The sequence below is a fragment of the Carcharhinus amblyrhynchos genome, chromosome 7 (assembly GCF_965287045.1).
Source record: "Carcharhinus amblyrhynchos chromosome 7, sCarAmb.v2.hapA, whole genome shotgun sequence".
Taxonomy (NCBI): Eukaryota; Metazoa; Chordata; class Chondrichthyes; order Carcharhiniformes; family Carcharhinidae; genus Carcharhinus; species Carcharhinus amblyrhynchos.
Window position 1 is genome coordinate 126,431,389 of NC_137330.1, and position 24,619 is coordinate 126,456,007.

The 24,619-nt window shown below is 44.7% G+C and overlaps 1 protein-coding gene across 1 annotated transcript in view; it reads left to right on the top strand.

Annotated features, from left to right (window-relative positions):
- The window catches only part of LOC145345623 (dynein axonemal heavy chain 8-like), a 1,557,438-nt gene that overhangs the window by 1,144,834 nt on the left and 387,985 nt on the right, over positions 1-24,619 (top strand). Inside the window, exons 66-68 of the mRNA XM_080193457.1 lie at positions 17,256-17,420; positions 19,940-20,166; positions 23,373-23,491. Of these exons, the coding sequence (XP_080049583.1) occupies positions 17,256-17,420; positions 19,940-20,166; positions 23,373-23,491 (511 nt within the window). The remainder of the gene's footprint in view (positions 1-17,255; positions 17,421-19,939; positions 20,167-23,372; positions 23,492-24,619) is intronic.

A 24,619-nucleotide genomic window follows, 5' to 3' on the forward strand; every position in this document is an offset into this window, starting at 1 on the left:
TCGATCTGTTTTGATCTCTCAGACCTCTCTCCTCTCGATCTATTTTGATCTCTGACGTCTCTCCTCTCGAGTTGTTTTGATCTCTCAGTCCTCTCTCCTCTCGATTTGTTTTGATCTCTCAGTCTTCTCTCCTCTCGATTTGTTTTGATCTCTCAGTCCTCTCTCCTCTCGATCTGTTTTGATCTCTCAGTCCTCTCTCCTCTCGATCTGTTTTGATCACTCAGTCCTCTCTCCTCTCGATCTATTTTGATCTCTCACTCCTCTCTCCTCTCGATCTATTTTGATCTCTGACCTCTCTCCTCTCGATCTGTTTTGATCTCTCAGTCCTCTCTCCTCTCGATCTGTTTTGATCTCTGAGTCCTTTCTCTTCTCTCTTTGTTTTGCTCTCTCAGACCTCTCTCCTCTCGATCTGTTTTGATCTCTCAGTCCTCTCTACACTCGATCTGTTTTGATCTTTCAGTCCTCTCTCCTCTCGTTCTCTTTTGATCTCTCAGACCTCTCTACTCTCGATTTGTTTTGATCTCTCAGTCCTCTCTCCTCTCAATCTGTTTTGATCTCTCAGACCTCTCTCCTCTCTCTTTGTTTTGCTCTTTCCGACCTCTCTCCTCTCGATCTGTTTTGAACTCTCAGTCCTCGCTCCCCTCGATCTGTTTTGATCTCTCAGACCTCTCCCCTCTCTCTTTGTTTTGCTCTCTCAGACCTCTCTCCTCTTGATCTATTTTGATCTCTCCAACCTCTCACCTTGCTCTGTTTTGATCTCTCAGACCTCTCTCCTCTTGTTCTGTTTTGATCACTCAGAACTTGCTCTTTTCGAACTGTTTTGAATCTTAGTCCACTCAACTCTTGATCTGATTTGTCCTCTCAGACCTCAGTACTCTCGATCTTTTTTGATCTCTTCATCCTCTCCCCTCTTGATCCATTTTGATCTCTCAGTCCACTCTCCTCTTAGTCTGCTTTGACCCATCAGACCTCTCCATTCTCGATCTGTTTTGATCTCTGACCTCTCTCCTCTCGATCTGTTTTGATGTCTCTGACCTCTCTCCTCTCGATCTGTTTTGATCTATCAGTCCTCTCTCCTCTCGATCTATTTTGATCTCTCAGTCCTCTCTCCTCTCGATCTATTTTGATCTCTCTGACCTCCCTCCTCTCAATCTGTTCTGATCTCTCAGTCCTCTCTCCTCTCGATCTGTTTTGATCTCTCAGTCCTCGCTCCTCTCGATCTGTTTTGATCTCTCGGACCACTCTCCTCTCGATTTGTTTTGATCTCTCAGTCCTCTCTCCTCTCGATCTGTTTTGATCTCTCAGTCCTCTCTCATCTCGATTTGTTTTGATCTCTCAGTCCTCTCTCCTCTCGATCATTTTTTATCTCTCTGACCTCTCTCCTCTCGATCTGTTTTGATCTCTCAGACCTCTCTCCTCTCGATCTGTTTTGATCTCTCAGTCCTCTCTCCTCTCGATCTATTTTGATCTCTCAGTCCTCTCTCCTCTCGATCTGTTTTGATCTCTCAGTCCTTTCTCCTCTCTCTTTGTTTTGATCTCTCACACCTCTCTCCTCTCAATTTGTTTTGATCTCTGACCTCTCCCCTCTCGATTTTTTTTGATCTCTCAGTCCTCTCTCCTCTCGATCTGTTTTGATCTCTCAGTCCTCTCTCCTCTCGATCTGTTTTGATCTCTGAGTCCTTTCTCCTCTCTCTTTGTTTTGCTCTCTCAGAACTCTCTCCTCTCGATCTGTTTTGATCTCTCAGTCCTCTCTCCTCTCGATTTGTTTTGATCTCTCAGTCCTCTCTCCTCTCGATCTGTTTTGATCTCTCAGTCCTCTCTCCTCTCGATCTGTTTTGATCTCTCAGACCTCTCTCCTCTCGATCTGTTTTGATCTCTCAGTCCTCTCTCCTCTCGATCATTTTTGATCTCTCAGTCCTCTCTCCTCTCGATCTGTTTTGATCTCTCAGACCTCTCTCCTCTCGATCTGTTTTGATCTCTCAGACCTCTCTCCTCTCGATCTGTTTTGATCTCTCAGTCCTCTCTCCTCTCGATCTGTTTTGATCTCTGACGTCTCTCGTCTCGATTTGTTTTGATCTCTCAGTCCTCTCTCCTCTCGATTTGTTTTGATCTCTCAGTCTTCTCTCCTCTCGATTTGTTTTGATCTCTCAGTCCTCTCTCCTCTCGATCTGTTTTGATCTCTCAGTCCTCTCTCCTCTCGATCTGTTTTGATCACTCAGTCCTCTCTCCTTTCGATCTATTTTGATCTCTCAGTCCTCTCTCCTCTCAATCTATTTTGATCTCTGACCTCTCTCCTCTCGATCTGTTTTGATCTCTCAGTCCTCTCTCCTCTCGATCTGTTTTGATCTCTGAGTCCTTTCTCTTCTCTCTTTGTTTTGCTCTCTCAGACCTCTCTCCTCTCGATCTGTTTTGATCTCTCAGTCCTCTCTCCACTCGATCTGTTTTGATCTCTCAGTCCTCTCTCCACTCGATCTGTTTTGATCTTTCAGTCCTCTCTCCTCTCGATCTGTTTTGATCTCTCAGACCTCTCTACTCTCGATTTGTTTTGATCTCTCAGTCCTCTCTCCTCTCGATCTATTTTGATCTCAGTCCTCTCTCCTCTCGATCTGTTTTGATCTCTCAGGCCTCTCTCCTCTCGATCTGTTTTGATCTCTCAGTCCTCTCTCCTCTCGATCTGTTTTGATCTCTCAGTCCTCTCTCCTCTCGATCTGTTTTGATCTCTCAGACCTCTCTCCTCTCGATCTGTTTTGATCTCTCAGTCCTCTCTCCTCTCGATCATTTTTGATCTCTCAGTCCTCTCTCCTCTCGATCTGTTTTGATCTCTCAGACCTCTCTCCTCTCGATCTGTTTTGATCTCTCAGACATCTCTCCTCTCGATCTGTTTTGATCTCTCAGTCTTCTCTCCTCTCGATTTGTTTTGATCTCTCAGTCCTCTCTCCTCTCGATCTGTTTTGATCTCTCAGTCCTCTCTCCTCTCGATCTGTTTTGATCACTCAGTCCTCTCTCCTTTCGATCTATTTTGATCTCTCAGTCCTCTCTCCTCTCAATCTATTTTGATCTCTGACCTCTCTCCTCTCGATCTGTTTTGATCTCTCAGTCCTCTCTCCTCTCGATCTGTTTTGATCTCTGAGTCCTTTCTCTTCTCTCTTTGTTTTGCTCTCTCAGACCTCTCTCCTCTCGATCTGTTTTGATCTCTCAGTCCTCTCTCCACTCGATCTGTTTTGATCTCTCAGTCCTCTCTCCACTCGATCTGTTTTGATCTTTCAGTCCTCTCTCCTCTCGATCTGTTTTGATCTCTCAGACCTCTCTACTCTCGATTTGTTTTGATCTCTCAGTCCTCTCTCCTCTCGATCTGCTTTGATCTCTCAGACCTCTCTACTCTCGATTTGTTTTGATCTCTCAGTCCTCTCTCCTCTCCCTTTGTTTTGCTCTCTCCGACCTCTCTCCTCTCGATCTGTTTTGAACTCTCAGTCCTCGCTCCCCTCGATCTGTTTTGATCTCTTAGACCTCTCCCCTCTCTCTTTGTTTTGGTCTCTCAGACCTCTCTCCTCTTGATCTATTTTGATCTCTCCAACCTCTCACCTTGCTCTGTTTTGATCTCTCAGACCTCTCTCCTCTTGTTCTGTTTTGATCACTCAGAACTTGCTCTTTTCGAACTGTTTTGAATCTTAGTCCACTCAACTCTTGATCTGATTTGTCCACTCAGACCTCAGTACTCTCGATCTTTTTTGATTTCGTCATCCTCTCCCCTCTTGATCCATTTTGATCTCTCAGTCCTCTCTCCTCTCGATCTGTTTTGATCACTCTGTCCTCTCTCCTCTCGATCTATTTTGATCTCTCAGACCTCTCTCCTCTCGATCTGTTTTGATCTCTCAGACCTCTCTCCTCTCGATCTGTTTTGATCTCTCAGACCTCTCTCCTCTCGATCTATTTTGATCTCTGACGTCTCTCCTCTCGAGTTGTTTTGATCTCTCAGTCCTCTCTCCTCTCGATTTGTTTTGATCTCTCAGTCTTCTCTCCTCTCGATTTGTTTTGATCTCTCAGTCCTCTCTCCTCTCGATCTGTTTTGATCTCTCAGTCCTCTCTCCTCTCGATCTGTTTTGATCACTCAGTCCTCTCTCCTCTCGATCTATTTTGATCTCTCACTCCTCTCTCCTCTCGATCTATTTTGATCTCTGACCTCTCTCCTCTCGATCTGTTTTGATCTCTCAGTCCTCTCTCCTCTCGATCTGTTTTGATCTCTGAGTCCTTTCTCTTCTCTCTTTGTTTTGCTCTCTCAGACCTCTCTCCTCTCGATCTGTTTTGATCTCTCAGTCCTCTCTACACTCGATCTGTTTTGATCTTTCAGTCCTCTCTCCTCTCGTTCTCTTTTGATCTCTCAGACCTCTCTACTCTCGATTTGTTTTGATCTCTCAGTCCTCTCTCCTCTCAATCTGTTTTGATCTCTCAGACCTCTCTCCTCTCTCTTTGTTTTGCTCTTTCCGACCTCTCTCCTCTCGATCTGTTTTGAACTCTCAGTCCTCGCTCCCCTCGATCTGTTTTGATCTCTCAGACCTCTCCCCTCTCTCTTTGTTTTGCTCTCTCAGACCTCTCTCCTCTTGATCTATTTTGATCTCTCCAACCTCTCACCTTGCTCTGTTTTGATCTCTCAGACCTCTCTCCTCTTGTTCTGTTTTGATCACTCAGAACTTGCTCTTTTCGAACTGTTTTGAATCTTAGTCCACTCAACTCTTGATCTGATTTGTCCTCTCAGACCTCAGTACTCTCGATCTTTTTTGATCTCTTCATCCTCTCCCCTCTTGATCCATTTTGATCTCTCAGTCCACTCTCCTCTTAGTCTGCTTTGACCCATCAGACCTCTCCATTCTCGATCTGTTTTGATCTCTGACCTCTCTCCTCTCGATCTGTTTTGATGTCTCTGACCTCTCTCCTCTCGATCTGTTTTGATCTATCAGTCCTCTCTCCTCTCGATCTATTTTGATCTCTCAGTCCTCTCTCCTCTCGATCTATTTTGATCTCTCTGACCTCCCTCCTCTCAATCTGTTCTGATCTCTCAGTCCTCTCTCCTCTCGATCTGTTTTGATCTCTCAGTCCTCGCTCCTCGCGATCTGTTTTGATCTCTCAGACCTCTCTCCTCTCGATCTGTTTTGATCTCTCGGACCACTCTCCTCTCGATTTGTTTTGATCTCTCAGTCCTCTCTCCTCTCGATCTGTTTTGATCTCTCAGTCCTCTCTCATCTCGATTTGTTTTGATCTCTCAGTCCTCTCTCCTCTCGATCATTTTTTATCTCTCTGACCTCTCTCCTCTCGATCTGTTTTGATCTCTCAGACCTCTCTCCTCTCGATCTGTTTTGATCTCTCAGTCCTCTCTCCTCTCGATCTATTTTGATCTCTCAGTCCTCTCTCCTCTCGATCTGTTTTGATCTCTCAGTCCTTTCTCCTCTCTCTTTGTTTTGATCTCTCACACCTCTCTCCTCTCAATTTGTTTTGATCTCTGACCTCTCCCCTCTCGATTTTTTTTGATCTCTCAGTCCTCTCTCCTCTCGATCTGTTTTGATCTCTCAGTCCTCTCTCCTCTCGATCTGTTTTGATCTCTGAGTCCTTTCTCCTCTCTCTTTGTTTTCCTCTCTCAGAACTCTCTCCTCTCGATCTGTTTTGATCTCTCAGTCCTCTCTCCTCTCGATTTGTTTTGATCTCTCAGTCTTCTCTTCTCTCGATTTGTTTTGATCTCTCAGTCCTCACTCCTCTCGATCTGTTTTGATCTCTCAGACCTCTCTCCTCTCGATCTGTTTTGATCTCTCAGACCTCTCTCCTCTCGATTTGTTTTGATCACTCAGTCCTCTCTCCTCTCGATCTGTTTTGATCTCTCTGACCTCTCTCCTCTCGATTTGTTTTGATCTCTCAGTCCTCTCTCCTCTCGATCTATTTTGATATCTGACGTCTCTCCTCTCGAGTTGTTTTGATCTCTCAGTCCTCTCTCCTCACGATTTGTTTTGATCTCTCAGTCTTCTCTCCTCTCGATCTGTTTTGATCTCTCAGTCCTCTCTCCTCTCGATCTGTTTTGATCTCTGAGTCCTTTCTCCTCTCTCTTTGTTTTGCTCTCTCAGAACTCTCTCCTCTCGATCTGTTTTGATCTCTCAGTCCTCTCTCCTCTCGATTTGTTTTGATCTCTCAGTCTTCTCTTCTCTCGATTTGTTTTGATCTCTCAGTCCTCACTCCTCTCGATCTGTTTTGATCTCTCAGACCTCTCTCCTCTCGATCTGTTTTGATCTCTCAGTCCTCACTCCTCTCGATCTGTTTTGATCTCTCAGACCTCTCTCCTCTCGATCTGTTTTGATCTCTCACACCTCTCTCCTCTCAATTTGTTTTGATCTCTGACCTCTCCCCTCTCGATTTTTTTTGATCTCTCAGTCCTCTCTCCTCTCGATCTGTTTTGATCTCTCAGTCCTCTCTCCTCTCGATCTGTTTTGATCTCTGAGTCCTTTCTCCTCTCTCTTTGTTTTCCTCTCTCAGAACTCTCTCCTCTCGATCTGTTTTGATCTCTCAGTCCTCTCTCCTCTCGATTTGTTTTGATCTCTCAGTCTTCTCTTCTCTCGATTTGTTTTGATCTCTCAGTCCTCACTCCTCTCGATCTGTTTTGATCTCTCAGACCTCTCTCCTCTCGATCTGTTTTGATCTCTCAGACCTCTCTCCTCTCGATTTGTTTTGATCACTCAGTCCTCTCTCCTCTCGATCTGTTTTGATCTCTCTGACCTCTCTCCTCTCGATTTGTTTTGATCTCTCAGTCCTCTCTCCTCTCGATCTATTTTGATATCTGACGTCTCTCCTCTCGAGTTGTTTTGATCTCTCAGTCCTCTCTCCTCACGATTTGTTTTGATCTCTCAGTCTTCTCTCCTCTCGATCTGTTTTGATCTCTCAGTCCTCTCTCCTCTCGATCTGTTTTGATCTCTGAGTCCTTTCTCCTCTCTCTTTGTTTTGCTCTCTCAGAACTCTCTCCTCTCGATCTGTTTTGATCTCTCAGTCCTCTCTCCTCTCGATTTGTTTTGATCTCTCAGTCTTCTCTTCTCTCGATTTGTTTTGATCTCTCAGTCCTCACTCCTCTCGATCTGTTTTGATCTCTCAGACCTCTCTCCTCTCGATCTGTTTTGATCTCTCAGTCCTCTCTCCTCTCGATTTGTTTTGATCACTCAGTCCTCTCTCCTCTCGATCTGTTTTGATCTCTCTGACCTCTCTCCTCTCGATTTGTTTTGATCTCTCAGTCCTCTCTCCTCTCGATCTATTTTGATATCTGACGTCTCTCCTCTCGAGTTGTTTTGATCTCTCAGTCCTCTCTCCTCACGATTTGTTTTGATCTCTCAGTCTTCTCTCCTCTCGATTTGTTTTGATCTCTCAGTCCTCTCTCGTCTCGATCTGTTTTGATCTCTCACTCCTCTCTCCTCTCGATCTGTTTTGATCACTCAGTCCTCTCTCCTCTCGATCTGCTTTGATCTCTCAGTCCTCTCTCCTCTCGATTTGTTTTGATCTCTGACCTCTCTCCTCGATGTGCTTTGATCTCTCAGTCCTCTCTCCTCTCGATCTATTTTGATCTCTCAGTCCTCACTCCTCTCGATTTGTTTTGATCTCTCAGTCCTCTCTCCTCTCGATCTGTTTCGATCTCTGACCTCTCTCCTCTCGATCTGTTTTGATCTCTCAGTCCTATCTCCTCTCGATCTGTTTTGATCTCTCAGTCCTCTTTCCTCTCGATCTGTTTTGATCTCTCAGACCTCTCTCCTCTCGATCTGTTTTGATCACTCAGTCCTCTCTCCTCTCGATCAATTTTGATCCCTCAGTCCACTCTCCTCTCGATCTGTTTTGATCTCTCAGACCTCTCTCCTCTCGATCTGTTTTGATCACTCAGTCCTCTCTCCACTCGATCTGTTTTGATCTCTCAGTGTTCTCTCCTCTCAATCTGTTATGATGTCTCAGTCCTCTCTCCTCTCGACCTGTTTTGATCTCTCAGTCCTCTCTCCTCTCGACCTGTTTTGATCTCTCAGTCCTCTCTCCTCTCGATCTGTTTTGATCTCTGAGTCCTTTCTCCTCTCTCTTTGTTTGGCTCATTGATTGGTCGACCCATGTTGGACGAGGTGGGCTCGAGGAGGAGTTCTTGGAATGCTGCCGGGATAATTTCCTTGAACAGTGTGTGTTGGAGCCGACGAGGGAGCGAGCTATCTTGGATCTGGTGCTATGTAATGAGACGGGTAGAATTAGGTACCTTGCGGTGAAGGATCCTCTTGGAGAGAGTGATCATTGTATGGTGGAGTTTCTGGTGCAGATGGAGGAGGAGAAAGTGGGTTCCCGGACACGCGTCCTTTGTTTGAATAGAGGGGAGTACGGTAGGATGAGAGAGGAATTGGCGAATGTGGACTGGGGGAATGTGTTGGAAGGTAGGTCTGCTGAGGAGCAGTGGAGGATCTTTAAGGAGATCTTTCTTGGTGCTCAGCAGAAATTTATTCCGATGGTTAAAAAGGACTGTAGGAAGAGAGGTAATAAGCCGTGGATAACGAAGGAGGTGAAGGAAAGTGTTAAATTAAAAGCGGAGGAATTTAGAGTAGCTAAGAGCAGTGGGCGAGAAGAGGATTGGGAAAGGTTTAAATGTCAACAAAGATTGACAAAGAAGTTGATAAAGGAGGGTAGGAGAAGCTATGAGGCTGGGCTAGCACTTAATATAAAAAAGGATAGCAAGAGTTTTTATAAATATATAAAAAGGAAGAGGCTGGCTAGGGTGAACGTTGGTCCTTTAGAGGATGAGAAAGGGGACCTAGTGGTAGGGGATGGGGATATGGCTAAGGTATTGAATAACTTTTTTGTTTCTGTCTTCACGGAGGAGGACGTGAATAATTTGCCGGGTGTTAGCGATGGAAAGGTGGTAGGAATGGAGGGTCTTAATGACATTACTGTTACTAGAGAGGTGGTGCTCGACAGACTGGAGGGGCTGATTGTGGACAAGTCCCCAGGACCGGATGGAATGCATCCGAGGGATCTGAAAGAAATGGCGGAGGTGATAGTGGATGCCTTGGTGGTTATTTTCCAGACGTCGCTGGATTCCGGGGAAGTGCCGGAAGATTGGAAAACGGCTAATGTTACGCCGTTGTTTAAGAAGGGTGCCAGGCAAAAGGCAGGGAATTATAGGCCGGTTAGTTTAACGTCTGTGGTAGGTAAAATGTTAGAATCCATCATTAAGCAGGAAATTGCGAGGCATCTTGAAGGGAATTGCTTGATAGGGCGGACGCAACACGGTTTCATTAAAGGGAAGTCGTGTCTGACAAATTTACTGGAGTTCTATGAGGATGTGTCTAGGGCAGTGGATAGAGGAGAGCCGGTGGATGTGGTCTTTCTGGATTTTCAGAAGGCGTTTGACAAGGTACCTCACAAGAGGTTATTGCAGAAGGTCAGGGGACATGGAGTTGGGGGTAGGGTGTTAGCGTGGATAGAGGATTGGTTGTCAAATAGGAGGCAGAGAGTGGGGGTCAATGGGTGCTATTCGGATTGGCGGTTGGTGACTAGTGGGGTGCCCCAGGGGTCGGTGCTGGGGCCTCAGCTATTTACCATTTATATAGATGATCTGGAGGAGGGAACCGAGTGCAGGGTGTCGAAATTTGCTGATGACACCAAGATTGGGGGAACGGCAAATTGTGCGGAGGGTGTGGAGAGTCTGCAGAAGGATCTAGATAGGCTGGGCGAATGGGCCAGGAAATGGCAAATGGAATTTAATGTTGGCAAGTGTGAGGTGGTCCACTTTGGTAGGAAGAATGGTAGGAAGGACTATTACTTACGTGGCGAAAAACTGCAGCAGGCGACGGTGCAGAGGGACCTCGGGGTCCTTGTGCATGAATCGCAAAAACCCAGCTTGCAGGTGCAGCAGGTGGTCAGGAAGGCGAATGGGATGCTGGCCTTCATAGCGAGGGGGATTGAATATAAAAGTAGGGAGGTCTTGCTGCAGCTGTATAGGGCACTGGTGAGGCCGCAGCTGGAGTACTGTGTGCAGTTTTGGGCGCCGCACCTGCGCAAGGATATTTTGGCCCTGGAGGGAGTGCAGAGGAGGTTTACTAGGCTGATACCGGAGTTGAGGGGATTGAGCTATGAGGAGAGGCTGAATAAACTAGGCTTGTACTCGTTAGAGTTTAGAAGAATGAGGGGAGATCTCATTGAGACGTATAAGATGATGAATGGGATGGATAGGATAGAGGTGGAGAGACTCTTCCCGCTCAAAAAAGACAGTAGGACTAGGGGGCACAGCCTCAAGATAAAGGGGAGGCGGTTTAGAACGGAGTTGAGGAGGAATTTCTTCACTCAAAGGGTGGTGAATCTCTGGAATTCTCTGCCCGTTGAAGTGGTGGAGGCTGCCTCGCTAAATATTTTTAAGAAGCGGGTTGATGGGTTTTTGATAAGAGAAGGGATTAAGGGTTATGGGGAGAGGGCGGGAAAGTGGAACTGAGCCACAACAGATCAGCCATGATCTTATTGAATGGCGGGGCAGGCTCGAAGGGCTAGATGGCCTACTCCTGCTCCTATTTCTTATGTTCTTATGTTCTCTCAGAACTCTCTCCTCTCGATCTGTTTTGATCTCTCAGTCCTCTCTCCTCTCGATCTGTTTTGATCTCTCAGACCTCTCTCCTCTCGATCTGTTTTGATCTCTCTGACCTCTCTCCTCTCGATTTGTTTTGATCTCTCAGTCCTCTCTCCTCTCGATCTATTTTGATCTCTGACGTCTCTCCTCTCGAGTTGTTTTGATCTCTCAGTCCTCTCTCCTCACGATTTGTTTTGATCTCTCAGTCTTCTCTCCTCTCGATTTGTTTTGATCTCTCAGTCCTCTCTCCTCTCGATTTGTTTTGATCTCTCAGTCCTCTCTCCTCTCGACCTGTTTTGATCTCTCAGTCCTCCCTCCTCTCGATCTGTTTTGATCTCTCAGTCCTCTCTCCCTTCGATCTGTTTTGATCTCTCAGTCCTCTCTCCTCTCGATTTCTTTTGATCTCTCAGTCCTCTCTCCTCTCGATCATTTTTGATCTGTCTGACCTAGCTCCTCTCGATCTGTTTTGATCTCTCTGACCTCTCTCCTCTCGATATGTTTTGATCTCTCAGTCCTCTCTCCTCTCGATCTGTTTTGATCTCTCAGTCCTCTCTCCTCTCGATCTGTTTTGATCTCTCAGTGCTTTCTCCTCTCTCTTTGTTTTGATCTCTCAGACCTCTCTCCTCTCGATTTGTTTTGAGCTCTGACCTCTCTCCTCTCGATTTTTTTGGATCTCTCAGTCCTCTCTCCTCTCGATCTGTTTTGATCTCTCAGTCCTCTCTCCTCTCGATCTGCTTTGATCACTCAGTCCTCTCTCCTCTCGATTTGTTTTGATCTCTGACCTCTCTCCTCTCGATCTGCTTTGATCTCTCAGTCCTCTCTCCTCTCGATCTGTTTTGATCTCTCAGTCCTCTCTCCTCTCGATCTGTTTTGATCTCTCACTCCTCTCTCCTCTCGATCTGTTTTGATCTCTCAGTCCTCTCTCCTCTCGATCTGTTTTGATCTCTCAGTCCTCTCTCCTCTCGATCTGTTTTGATCTCTCAGTCCTCTCTCCTCTCGATCTGTTTTGATCTCTCAGTCCTCTCTCCTCTCGATCTGTTTTGATCTCTCAGACCTCTCTCCTCTCGATCTGTTTTGATCTCTCAGTCCTCTCTCCTCTCGATCTATTTTGATCTCTGACCTATCTCCTCTCGATCTGTTTTGATCTCTCAGTCCTCTCTCCTCTCGATCTGTTTTGATCTCTCAGTCCTCTCTCCTCTCGATCTGTTTTGATCTCACTGTCCTCTCTCCTCTGGATCTGTTTTGATCTCTCAGTCCTCTCTCCTCTCGATCTGTTTTGATCTCTCAGTCCTCTGTCCTCTCGATCTGTTTTGATCTCTCAGTCCTCTCTCCTCTCGATCTGTTTTGATCTCTCAGTCCTCTTTCCTCTCGATCTGTTTTGATCTCTCAGTCCTCTCTCCTCTCGATCTGTTTTGATCTCTCAGTCCTCTTTCCTCTCGATCTGTTTTGATCTCTCAGTCCTCTCTCCTCTCGATCTCTTTTGATCTCTGACCTCTCTCCTCTCGATTTGTTTTGATCTCTCAGTCCTATCTCCTCTCGATCTGTTTTGATCTCTCAGTCCTTTCTCCTCTCGATCTGTTTTAATCTCTCTGTCCTCTCTCCTCTCGATCTGTTTTGATCTCTCCGACCTCTCTCCTCTCTCTTTGTTTTGATCTCTCTGACCTCTCTCCTCTCTCTTTGTTTTGATCTCTCTGACCTCTGTCCTCTCGATCTGTTTTGATCTCTCTGACCTCTCTCCTCTCGATCTGTTTTGATTTCTCAGTCCTCTCTCCTCTCGATTTGTTTTGATCTCTCGGTCCTCTCACCTCTCGATCTATTTTGATCTCTCAGTCCTTTCTCCTCTCGATCTGTTTTGATCTTTCAGACCTCTCTTCTCTCGACCTATTTTGATCTTTCTGACCTCTCTCCTCTTGATCTGTTTTGATCTCTCAGACCTCTCTCCTCTCGATCTGTTTTGATCTCTCAGACCTCCCTCCTCTCGATCTGGTTTGATCTCTCTGACCTCTCTCCTCTCGATCTGTTTTGATCTCTCAGTCCTCTCTCCTCTCGATCTGTTTTGATCTCTCAGTCCTCTCTCCTCTCGATCTATTTTGATCTCTCAGACCTCTCTCCTCTCGGTCTATTTTGATCTCTCAGTCCTCTCTCCTCTCTCTTTGTTTTCATCTCTCTGACCTCTCTCCTCTCCATCTGTTTTGATCTCTCAGTCCTCTCTCCTCTCGATCTGTTTTGATCTCTCAGTGCTTTCTCCTCTCTCTTTGTTTTGATCTCTCAGACCTCTCTCCTCTCGATTTGTTTTGATCTCTGACCTCTCTCCTCTCGATTTTTTTGGATCTCTCAGTCCTCTCTCCTCTCGATCTGCTTTGATCACTCAGTCCTCTCTCCTCTCAATTTGTTTTGATCTCTGACCTCTCTCCTCTCGATCTGCTTTGATCTCTCAGTCCTCTCTCCTCTCGATCTGTTTTGATCTCTCAGTCCTCTCTCCTCTCGATCTGTTTTGATCTCTCACTCCTCTCTCCTCTCGATCTGTTTTGATCTCTCAGTCCTCTCTCCTCTCGATCTGTTTTGATCTCTCAGTCCTCTCTCCTCTCGATCTGTTTTGATCTCTCAGTCCTCTCTCCTCTCGATCTGTTTTGATCTCTCAGTCCTCTCTCCTCTCGATCTGTTTTGATCTCTCAGACCTCTCTCCTCTCGATCTGTTTTGATCTCTCAGTCCTCTCTCCTCTCGATCTATTTTGATCTCTGACCTATCTCCTCTCGATCTGTTTTGATCTCTCAGTCCTCTCTCCTCTCGATCTGTTTTGATCTCTCAGTCCTCTCTCCTCTCGATCTGTTTTGATCTCACTGTCCTCTCTCCTCTGGATCTGTTTTGATCTCTCAGTCCTCTCTCCTCTCGATTTGTTTTGATCTCTCGGTCCTCTGTCCTCTCGATCTGTTTTGATCTCTCAGTCCTCTTTCCTCTCGATCTGTTTTGATCTCTCAGTCCTCTTTCCTCTCGATCTGTTTTGATCTCTCAGTCCTCTCTCCTCTCGATCTCTTTTGATCTCTGACCTCTCTCCTCTCGATTTGTTTTGATCTCTCAGTCCTATCTCCTCTCGATCTGTTTTGATCTCTCAGTCCTTTCTCCTCTCGATCTGTTTTAATCTCTCTGTCCTCTCTCCTCTCGATCTGTTTTGATCTCTCCGACCTCTCTCCTCTCTCTTTGTTTTGATCTCTCTGACCTGTCTCCTCTCTCTTTGTTTTGATCTCTCTGACCTCTGTCCTCTCGATCTGTTTTGATCTCTCTGACCTCTCTCTTCTCGATCTGTTTTGATTTCTCAGTCCTCTCTCCTCTCGATTTGTTTTGATCTCTCGGTCCTCTCACCTCTCGATCTATTTTGATCTCTCAGTCCTTTCTCCTCTCGATCTGTTTTGATCTTTCAGACCTCTCTTCTCTCGACCTATTTTGATCTTTCTGACCTCTCTCCTCTTGATCTGTTTTGATCTCTCAGACCTCTCTCCTCTCGATCTGTTTTGATCTCTCAGACCTCCCTCCTCTCGATCTGGTTTGATCTCTCTGACCTCTCTCCTCTCGATCTGTTTTGATCTCTCAGTCCTCTCTCCTCTCGATCTGTTTTGATCTCTCAGTCCTCTCTCCTCTCGATCTATTTTGATCTCTCAGACCTCTCTCCTCTCGGTCTATTTTGATCTCTCAGTCCTCTCTCCTCTCTCTTTGTTTTCATCTCTCTGACCTCTCTCCTCTCCATCTGTTTTGATCTCTCAGTCCTCTCTCCTCTCGATCTATTTTGATCTCTCAGTCCTCTCTCCTCTCGATCTGTTTTGATCTCTCTGACCTCTCTCCTCTCGATTTGTTTTGATCTCTCAGTCCTCTCTCCTCTCGATCTGTTTTGATCTCTCATTCCTCTCTCCTCTCGATCTGTTTTGATCTCTCAATCCTCTCTCCTCTCTCTTTGTTTTGATCTCTCTCACCTCGCTCCTCTCGATCTGTTTTGATCTCTCAGTCCTCTCTCCTCTCTCTTTGTTTTGATCTCTCAGTCCTCTCTCCTCTCGATCTGTTTTGATCTCTCTGACCTCTCTCCTCTCGATCTGTTTTGATCTCTCTGACCTCTCTCCTCTCGATCTGTTTTGATCTCTCAGTCCTCTCTCCTCTCGATCTCTTTTGCTCTCTCTGACCTCTCTCCTCTCGATTTGTTTTGATCTCTCACTCCTCTCTCCTCTCGATTTGTTTTGATCTCTCAGACCTCTCTCCTCTCGATCTATTTTGAACTTTCAGACCTCTCTTCTCTCAATCTATTTTGATCTTTCTGATCCCTCTCCTCTCGATCTGTTTTGATCTCTCACTGCTCTCTCCTCTCGATTTGTTTTGATCTCTCAGACCTCTCTCCTCTCGATCTATTTTGAACTTTCAGACCTCTCTTCTCTCGATCTATTTTGATCTTTCTGATCTCTCTCCTCTCAATCTGTTTTGATCTCTCAGTCCTCTCTCCTCTCGATTTGTTTTGATCTCTCTTTCCTCTCTCCTCTCTATCTGTTTTGATCTCTCTGACCTCTCTCCTCTCGATTTGTTCTGATCTCTCAGACCTCTCTCTTCTCGATTTGTTTTGATTCTCTGACCTCTCGTCTCTCAATCTTTTTGAATGCTCAGACCTCTCTCCTCCTCATCAGCTTTGACCTCAGACCTCTCTCCTCTTAACCTGTTTTGATCTCTTAGACCTCCCTCCTTTTGATCTTTTTTGACCTCCTCAGCCCTCCCTCCTCTCCATTTGTTTTGATCTCTCTGACCTTTCTCTTGTCGATCTGTTTTGATCTCTGAGTCCTCCCACCTCTCGATCTGTTATGAACTCTCAATCCTTTCTCCACTTGATCTGTTTTCATCTCTCAGACCTCTCTCCTGTCGTATTTTGAACTCTCAGTCTTCTCTCCTCTCGATCTGTTTTGACCTCTCAGTCCTCTCTCCACTCTATCATTTTTGATCTCTCAGACCTCTCCGCTCTCAGTCTGTTTTGAACTCTCAGGCCTCTTTCTTCTCAATCTGCTTTGATCTATTCTGATTGGCAGTTGGTGACTAGTGGAGTGCCACAGGAATCAATGCTGGGGCCTCAACTATTTACCATTTATATAGATGATCTGGAGGAGGGGGCTGAGTGTAGGGTGACAAAATTTGCTGATGACACCAAGATTGGTGGAAAAGCAGATTGTGCGGAGGCTGTGGAAAGTCTGCAGAGGGATCTGGATAGGCTAAGCAATTGAGCGAGGACCTGGCAGATGGAGTACAATGTTAGCAAGTGTGAGGTTATCCACTTTGGCAAGGAATAATCGTAGGAGGGATTCCCAGTTAAAGGGCGAAAAGCTGCAACATGCTACGGTGCAGAGGGACCTGGGGGTCCTTGTGCATGAGTCGCAAAAACCCAGTTGCAGGTGCAGCAGGTGATCAAGAAGGCGAATGGGATGTTGGCCTTTATAGCGTGGGGGATAGAATATAAAAGCAGGGAGGTCTTGCTGCAATTGTACAGGGCACTGGTGAGGCCGCAGCTGGAGTACTGTGTGCAGTTTTGGTCGCTGCACTTGTACAAGGATATTTTGGCCTTGGAGGGAGTGCAGAGGAGGTTCACTAGGCTGATACCGGAGATGAGGGGGTTAGACTATGAAGAGAGACTGAATAGACTGGTCTGTACTCGTTGGAGTTTAGAAGAATGAGGGGGGATCTTATAGAGACGTATAAGATAATGAAGGGGATGGATAGGGAAGAGGTAGAGAGATTCTTCCCGCTCAGAAAGGACAGCAGGACTAGGGGGCACAGCCTCAAGGTAAGTGGGGTGCAGTTTAGAACAGAGTTGAGGAGGAACTTCTTCACTCAAAGGGTGGTGAATCTCTGGAATTCTCTGCCCGTTGAAGTGGTGGAGGCTACCTCGCTAAATATATTTAAGACGCGGGTAGATAGGTTTTTGATAGGCAAGGGTATTAAGGGTTATGGGGAGAAAGCGGGAAAATGGAAGTCAGCCACTACAGATCAGCCATGATCTTATTGAATCGCGGGGCAGGCTCGAAGGGCTAGGTGGCCTACTCCTGCTCCTATTTCTTATGTTCTTATGTTCTCTCAGTCCTCTCTCTTCTCAATCTACTTTGATCTCTCAGTTCTCTCTCCTCTTGATCTGTTTTGACCTCTCGTCTTCTCTCCTCTCCAACCATTTTGGATTCTGTGACCTCTGTCCTCTCAATCTGCTTTGGACTGTCACATAAATTATTTTAGCACAAGGTAAGTGATGTTGGGCTTAATCTATTAGCATTGCTATACAGTTGGCTAACTGATAATGAATAGGATGGGAGTGGAGGGATATGGTCCCATGAAGGGTAGGGGATTTTTGTTCAGTTGGGCATCATAATCGGTACAGGCTTGGTGGGCCAAAGGGCCTGTTTCTGTGCTGTAATTTTCTTTGTTCTTGTTCCTTGAAAGAAAACAGACAGGATAAATTGTTCAGTTTCAGATTGTCATACTGTAACAAGTGTTGTGCTGAGTCCTCAACTGTATAACAGGACCAGGAGCAATAAATGTATATCAATGGGAATAAAGTATCTGAACAGATTAAGGTTGCAGACATTAACAGACTTAAAATATTACATATTTAAATTGTTGTCTGGTGTCTTTTGATAGGTATCAAACTTATTTGCTCGGGATGAACTTGATGAGATTACTCAATCGCTGATTGCACCAATGAAAAAAGAAACACCTCGTACCCCTCCCACTTTTGACAATCTATATGAATATTTCATAAAAAGAGCCAGGAAACATCTTCATGTTGTTCTTTGTTTTTCTCCGGTTAGTTATGGTTTTAGTTTTGTTATCTGTCTAACAAGAATTTCTATATAAGAACATAAGAACATATGAAATAGGAGCAGGAGTAGGCCATCTAGCCCTTCGAGCCTGCCCCGCCATTCAATAAGATCATGGCTGATCTGTTGTGGCTCAGTTCCACTTTCCCGCCCTCTCCCCATAACCCTTAATCCCCTCTCTTATCAAGAACCCATCAACCCGCTTCTTAAAAATATTTAGCGAGGCAGCCTCCACCACTTCAACGGGCAGAGAATTCCAGAGATTCACCACCCTTTGAGTGAAGAAGTTCCTCCTCAACTCCGTTCTAAACCGCCCCCCCTTTATCTTGAGGCTGTGCCCCCTAGTCCTACTGTCTTTTTTGAGCGGGAAGAGTCTCTCCACCTCTATCCTATCCATCCCATTCATCATCTTATACGTCTCAATGAGATCTCCCCTCATTCTTCTAAACTCTAACGAGTACAAGCCTAGTTTATTCAGCCTCTCCTCATAGCTCAATCCCCTCAACTCCGGTATCAGCCTAGTAAACCTCCTCTGCACTCCCTCCAGGGCCAAAATATCCTTGCGCAGGTGCGGCGCCCAAAACTGCACACAGTACTCCAGCTGCGGCCTCACCAATGCCCTATACAGCTGCAGCAAGACCTCCCTACTTTTATATTCAATCCCCCTCGCTATGAAGGCCAGCATCCCATTCGCCTTCCTGACCACCTGCTGCACCTGCAAGCTGGGTTTTTGCGACTCATGCACAAGGACCCCGAGGTCCCTCTGCACCGTCGCCTGCTGCAGTTTTTCGCCCCGTAAGTAATAGTCCTTCCTACCATTCTTCCTACCAAAGTGGACCACCTCACACTTGCCAACATTAAATTCCATTTGCCATTTCCTGGCCCATTCGTCAGCCTATCTAGATCCTTCTGCAGACTCTCCACACCCTCCGCACAATTTGCCTTTCCCCCAATCTTGGTGTCATCAGCAAATTTCGACACCATACACTCGGTTCCCTCCTCCAGATCATCTATATAAATGGTAAATAGCTGAGGCCCCAGCACCGACCCCTGGGGCACCCCACTAGTCACCAACCGCCAATCCGAATAGCACCCATTGACCCCCACTCTCTGCCTCCTATTTGACAACCAATCCTCTATCCACGCTAACACCCTACCCCCAACTCCATGTCCCCTGACCTTCTGCAATAACCTCTTGTGAGGTACCTTGTCAAACGCCTTCTGAAAATCCAGAAAGACCACATCCACCGGCTCTCCTCTATCCACTGCCCTAGACACATCCTCATAGAACTCCAGTAAATTTGTCAGACACGACTTCCCTTTAATGAAACCGTGTTGCGTCCGCCCTATCAAGCAATTCCCTTCAAGATGCCTCGCAATTTCCTCCTTAATGACGGATTCTAACATTTTACCTACCACAGACGTTAAACTGTATCGGTGCAAGAATGTTTGATTTTGATTTGTGATTAATCCATTTTAATCAAGTGCCATTATTGGTCACATCGAGTCAGAGAGCCAGAGAGCAATACAGTATGGAAACAGACCCATTGACCCAACCCATGGCGCCCTCCCAGCTAGTCCCAATTGTCTGTGCTTGGCCCATCTCCCCCTAATCCTTTTCCATCCATTTACTTATCCAAATGCTTCTTAAATGTTGCTATTGTACCTGTCTCAGCCACTTTCTCTGGCAGCTCATTGCTATAAACACCGCCCTTTATGTGAAGAAGTTGTCCCTTAGGTACCTTTTAAATCTTTCCCTCTCACCTCAAACCTTTATCCTCTCGTTTTCAATTCCACTTTCGTAAAATTTTTTGAGGAGGTGACAAAAACGGTTGACGATGGACGAGCTGTTGATGTCATCTATATGGGTTTCAGCGAGGCATTTGACAAAGTCTCTCACGGTAGGCTGGTAGAAAAGGTTAAGGCTCATGGGATACAAGAAAGACCTATTATGCCTACATTCTGCTTCCTGTTAGTCAGCCAGTGTTCCAACTATGCCAATATACAACTTATAATATGCACTTTTATTCTCCACAATAAAATTTGATGTGTCACTTTATCAAATGCCTTCTTGAAATCTGAGTGCAATGCATCCACCAGTTTCAGTTATCCACAGCACATGTTTCTTCCTCAAAGAACTCTAATAAGTTGTTTAAACATGATTTACCTTTCACATAGACATGTTGACTGTACTGGATTAAGTCGAGTTTATCCAAGTGCCTTGCTCTAACTTCTTTAATAATAGCTACTAACAACAGCTATTCGGCTAGCTGGCCTGCACTTTCCCATTTTCTGTCTCCCCCACTCCCTTGAATAAAGTTCTGGTCTTTAGAGTGTTACGAGAATGTGATTGGGGAACTCACTAATGTGAAACAAACAGAAGCAGTTGTATTAAAGGAGGTATAAACTTCTTTTTGTTTTTGTCTCTGAGTATCATCATGGTAGGATGACTTGAGTTTTGTATGTATATTTCTCAGCTAACTGTTATGTTTGTTTTGATGCTAGGTTGGTGAAAAGTTTCGATCACGTGCACTGAAGTTCCCTGGTCTGATCTCTGGATGCACAATGGATTGGTTCAGTCGCTGGCCCAGAGAGGCATTGGTTGCTGTCTCTAATTATTTCCTTTCTGGTTTCTATATTGCTTGCTCAAACGAGGTGAAAACCCAACTTGTGGCAACAATGGGTGTTTTTCATGACAAGGTCTATCAGACATGTGAGGACTATTTTCAGAGGTATGTTCCAATGAAGGGACCGTTTAATTTATTGATAACATTTAACGGTGACTCATACCCCAAAGTTGGCCAAATTGAATAGTACAACCATTTTTACTTGAGCAAATATTGAAAATTGACTAGAATTGACAAAGATATTTTCATAAAATTTGGCAAATAGGTATTACTGACTGTGAAGAAGAGAATGAAAAGCCTCTCATCTCATTATGCTAGTATCAGATAAAGCAAATGATTAGAGAGGCAAATAGGATGTTATTGTTTATTGTAAAGAGAATGGAATATAAAAGTTGGAAGGTTTGATGCAATCATATAGGTGAGACTAAGGGTGGAATTTTCCTAAAAAATTCTAAGGGGGCGGCAATCTGGAGAAATTACATGTGAGCCTAAAAATCAGTTTCGCGCCTGAAGCAAAATAGTTTGCGATTGTCCTGATCCCTTTCTAATGGTGTGAACTGGATATTATCTCAGCAGTGCCCTATATAATTATATAACCACCCTACTTTTCTATTTAATTCCTCTCACAATAATTGATAATATTCCATGAGGTTTTGTAATTCCTTGCAGTGCCTGCATTCTAATCTTCTTTGATTCATACACTGGGGCACACAGATCCCTCTACATCTCAGATAAGAATATGCTTCTTTATTATTCTTCCTGCCAAATTGGACAATTTGATATTTTCTCACATTAGACTCTATTTGCCAGAAAGAGTGTAAGGCAAATGAGCATATTTAAAGTAGCATTTAAAGTAATAGTAGGCATAGTGGTTAACATTGCTGCCTCACAGTGCCAGGGACCTGGGTTCAATTCCCGGCTTGATCACTGTCTGTGCGCAGTTTGCACGTTCTCCCATGTCTGCCTGCCCCGTGTGCTCCAGTTACCTCCCACAGGTTGTTTGTTAAGTGCATTCGCCATGCTATATTCTCCCTCAGTGAACACGAACATGCATTGGAATGTGGTGATTAGGAGATTTTCAGTAATTTCATTGTAATGTAAGCCTACATGTGACACAAATAAATGAAATATGCATAGCTAAAGTAAAGAAAAAAGTAAAATGTATTTATTAGTCACAAGTAAGGCTTACACTACACTGCAATGAAGTTACTGTGAAATTCCCCTAGTCACCACAGTCCGGCCCCTGTTCGGATAAATGTACTTAGACAGCATATCTTTAAGACTGAGGGAGGAATCCCACAGTTAGCTCAGTCAAACCCCCAGAGCATGGAATTCTCTGCCTTCAGGCATATATCAAAAGTAGGAAGAATCACTTCATGACAGATTTCCACTATCGTAGACCTGGCACTATGGTCACTCCAGAGGGCTCTGTGGCTACTCAGGCCCCTGGGTGGTTGGGGACAAATGAATCTGCAGGAAGTAAAAGTAGACCTAGCGCCAGCATAGGCACAGGAAGTGACAGCAGCATACCCAGCCATGTTGACTCCGCAAAGACCGTGAAAAGTGATTTGTTCCTAAAATTGGGAGAGATATGCTGCAGACTAGTCAAGAAATGGCATGGTGTATTTGCTTTGTTCTACTGTATCAGAAGTGGCAGCATGGCAATATACAAGGAGAACATTACAATATTGAGTGCAGATCCTCATGGAGGCTCAGGCATATCAGATGTTTTGGACGACATTGAGCTTCTTAGTGTTGTTAGAACTTCACTCGTCCAAGCAAGTGGATAGAAGTCCATTATTTTCCTGACTTCAGCCTTGTGTTACAATGTGGAGGTGGACCCCTTTTGAGAAGTGATGCTAAATCCCCCAAAAGAGGAATACCTTACCTCATAATCTATTAAAAGTGTGTGGCAAGGTGTGAACTGTTCTTCAGTAATGGTTAGTGGTTAACTATCAGAAATACCTGACACTCACTTTAAAATAAACATTAAACAATTCACTTATTTAACAAATAGGGAATTTTAACTAAACAAGTAACGTACTGAATAAAATAAGATTTTCATTAAATGTTGTTCAAATAAATACAATACACTCATTCATTAACTTAAAAAGTAATATAAAAATAATTCAGTCACTCACAACAATACATCAGATCTGTGGCTTTCGGAATCTTTTCGAGTTCTTCTGTTGATTCCTCTGTCTGTGAGTTCTTACTGATTTGGTACCTTTCTCTAATTAGATGGTGTGTTCCCTTAAGAGATCTGAAGTGGCAGAGTTGAGCATTGCTCCCTCTCCCTCACGAGACTTGAGAGGTGGTAGTTCTTCAGTTGCTCTCCTGTTTTCCCCCCTGCACTCTCTTTTATACCTGTAATGACCTATCAATTTTCCTACAACTAGTTTGGTCTGATGTTGTCAACACGATCAAATTCAAATTTTATAGGATCCTTGTAGCTGAGTGCCAGCTTTAAATTGGTTGTCCTGATGTTGGATTCAGGGCTTCTGGTCCAGCAATAAGGAGCTACCACTGCATCACATGGTCTCCATAGCAGTTACACTGAATTTCACTTATCGGCTGTGGGGCCTGTTGATCATGCAGAATGGTGGCACAGTGGTTAGCACTGCTGTGTCACAGTGCCAGGGACCCAAATTTAGTTCCAGCCGCAAGTCACTGTTCGTGTGGAGTTTGCACATTTTCCCTGTGTCTATGTGGGTTTCCTCCAGGTGCTCTGGTTTTCTTCTGCAGACCATAGATATGTGGGTTAGTTGATTGGCCTTGCTAAATTGCCCCTTATCACCCAAAGATATGTAAGTTAAGGGGATTAGCAGGGTAAATACATGGGATTACGGGGATGGGGACTGGGTGGGATAGTTGTTGCAAGCTCGATGGACTGAATGGCCTTCTTACGCACTATAGGGATTTTGTTGGACTAAATTAAGAAAAAGGTTGTCTTGTCAAGACTACTGCTTAACTTTTTGAAAGAAATGTTTCAGACTGGCACTCTGGATGTATGTTGCATTTTAAACCTCCAAGCACTGAAACAAAACAGCAACTTTGAAAGAGACCATGCAATGCAGAATTCACACCTCTGACATCCTCTTGGCTGGTCCAGTTCAGTTTCTGGTTAATAATAACAATAGAGTATTGGTAGAATTAATGTTAATTGTTAAACAATCTAAAAGAAATATGGTTACCAAAAGTGTTTGCCGAGTTTCAGGTATTAAGTACTACTCGCAAATGTTTGATTATTTTTGAAATCTGTTCTAAATATCTTTGCAATGATAAAAGAAATTTCTATTCTTACTTTACAGATATCGGCGAAGAATGCATATAACCCCCAAATCTTACCTTGCTTTTATAAACAGCTACAAATCTATTTACACAGAGAAACATGCAAACATCAATGACCTAGCAGAGCACATGCAAGTGGGTACGTATATTTTCATCAACAAATTGGAACATTTGTGCCATCTTGGTTAGAAAGGTTATTGACCAATACATGTAAATTTTTCTGATTTCTTCTGGGATATGAGGATGCATTTCATTCCCCCTGAGAAGGTGGTGGTAGGTCTTCTTGAATTGTGGCAATTTTGTGTCTACAAATACTCATTTTGTATGTAATACATTTATGGTCTTATTTACAATCTTAAAACAATATTTTTTACAGATTGGGCAGGATTTTATGACCTCACTTGAGGAACACTGGAAATCCCAGCCTGATGTCAATGGAGATTTCCTTTGTCAGACCTTCACCTGCGCAATTCCATGGCAGGCGAGGTGCTAGAATTTCAGCCATTATTTCAGAGGCAGGTTCAGAGTCAACCACATTGCTACGGGTCTGGAATCACAATCTCATAGGGCAACACGGTGGCGCAGTGGTTAGCACTGCTGCCTCACAGTGCCAGGGACCCAGGTTCAATTCCCACTTGGGTCACTGTCTGTGTGAAGTCTACACATTCTTTCCGTGTAAGTGTGGGTTTCCTCTGGGTATGCCAGTTTCCTCCCACAGTCCAAGACATGCTGGTTAGATGCATTGGCCATGCTAAGTAGTCCCTCAGTATACTTGGACAGGTGCCAGATTGTGGCGACGAGGGGATTTTCATTGCAGTGTTTATATAAGCCTACTTATGACACTAAAAAATAAACTTTAAGGAGTTGTATTAGGTAATGTTACTGGGCTAGTAACGCAGAAGACATTGCTCTGGGAGCACAGTTCTGATCCCATGGTAGCAGGCTCCAGGGCATAGATGTAAGAGGTGGTGGATTGCATGGCCCTAGTCATTGAACCTAACTGCTTTGTCCTTCCTGACTCTTGCCACTGCATGTTCTGAATTCCCCTTGTCTCAGTGATGATGACAACTATCATCAATCATCAGAAAATCTGATCTGATCCACTAATGTCCCTGTAAGGAAGGAAATCTGTATGGTTTAAACTTAAAAATGTTTGGCAGTTAATCTTCTGTCACCATCAACTGGTGCATTTTACGTGGTAATGTTTCCACAAATCATAGTATACCTGAAAACCAATCAACACTTTGGACACGATCTTATGAAAAAA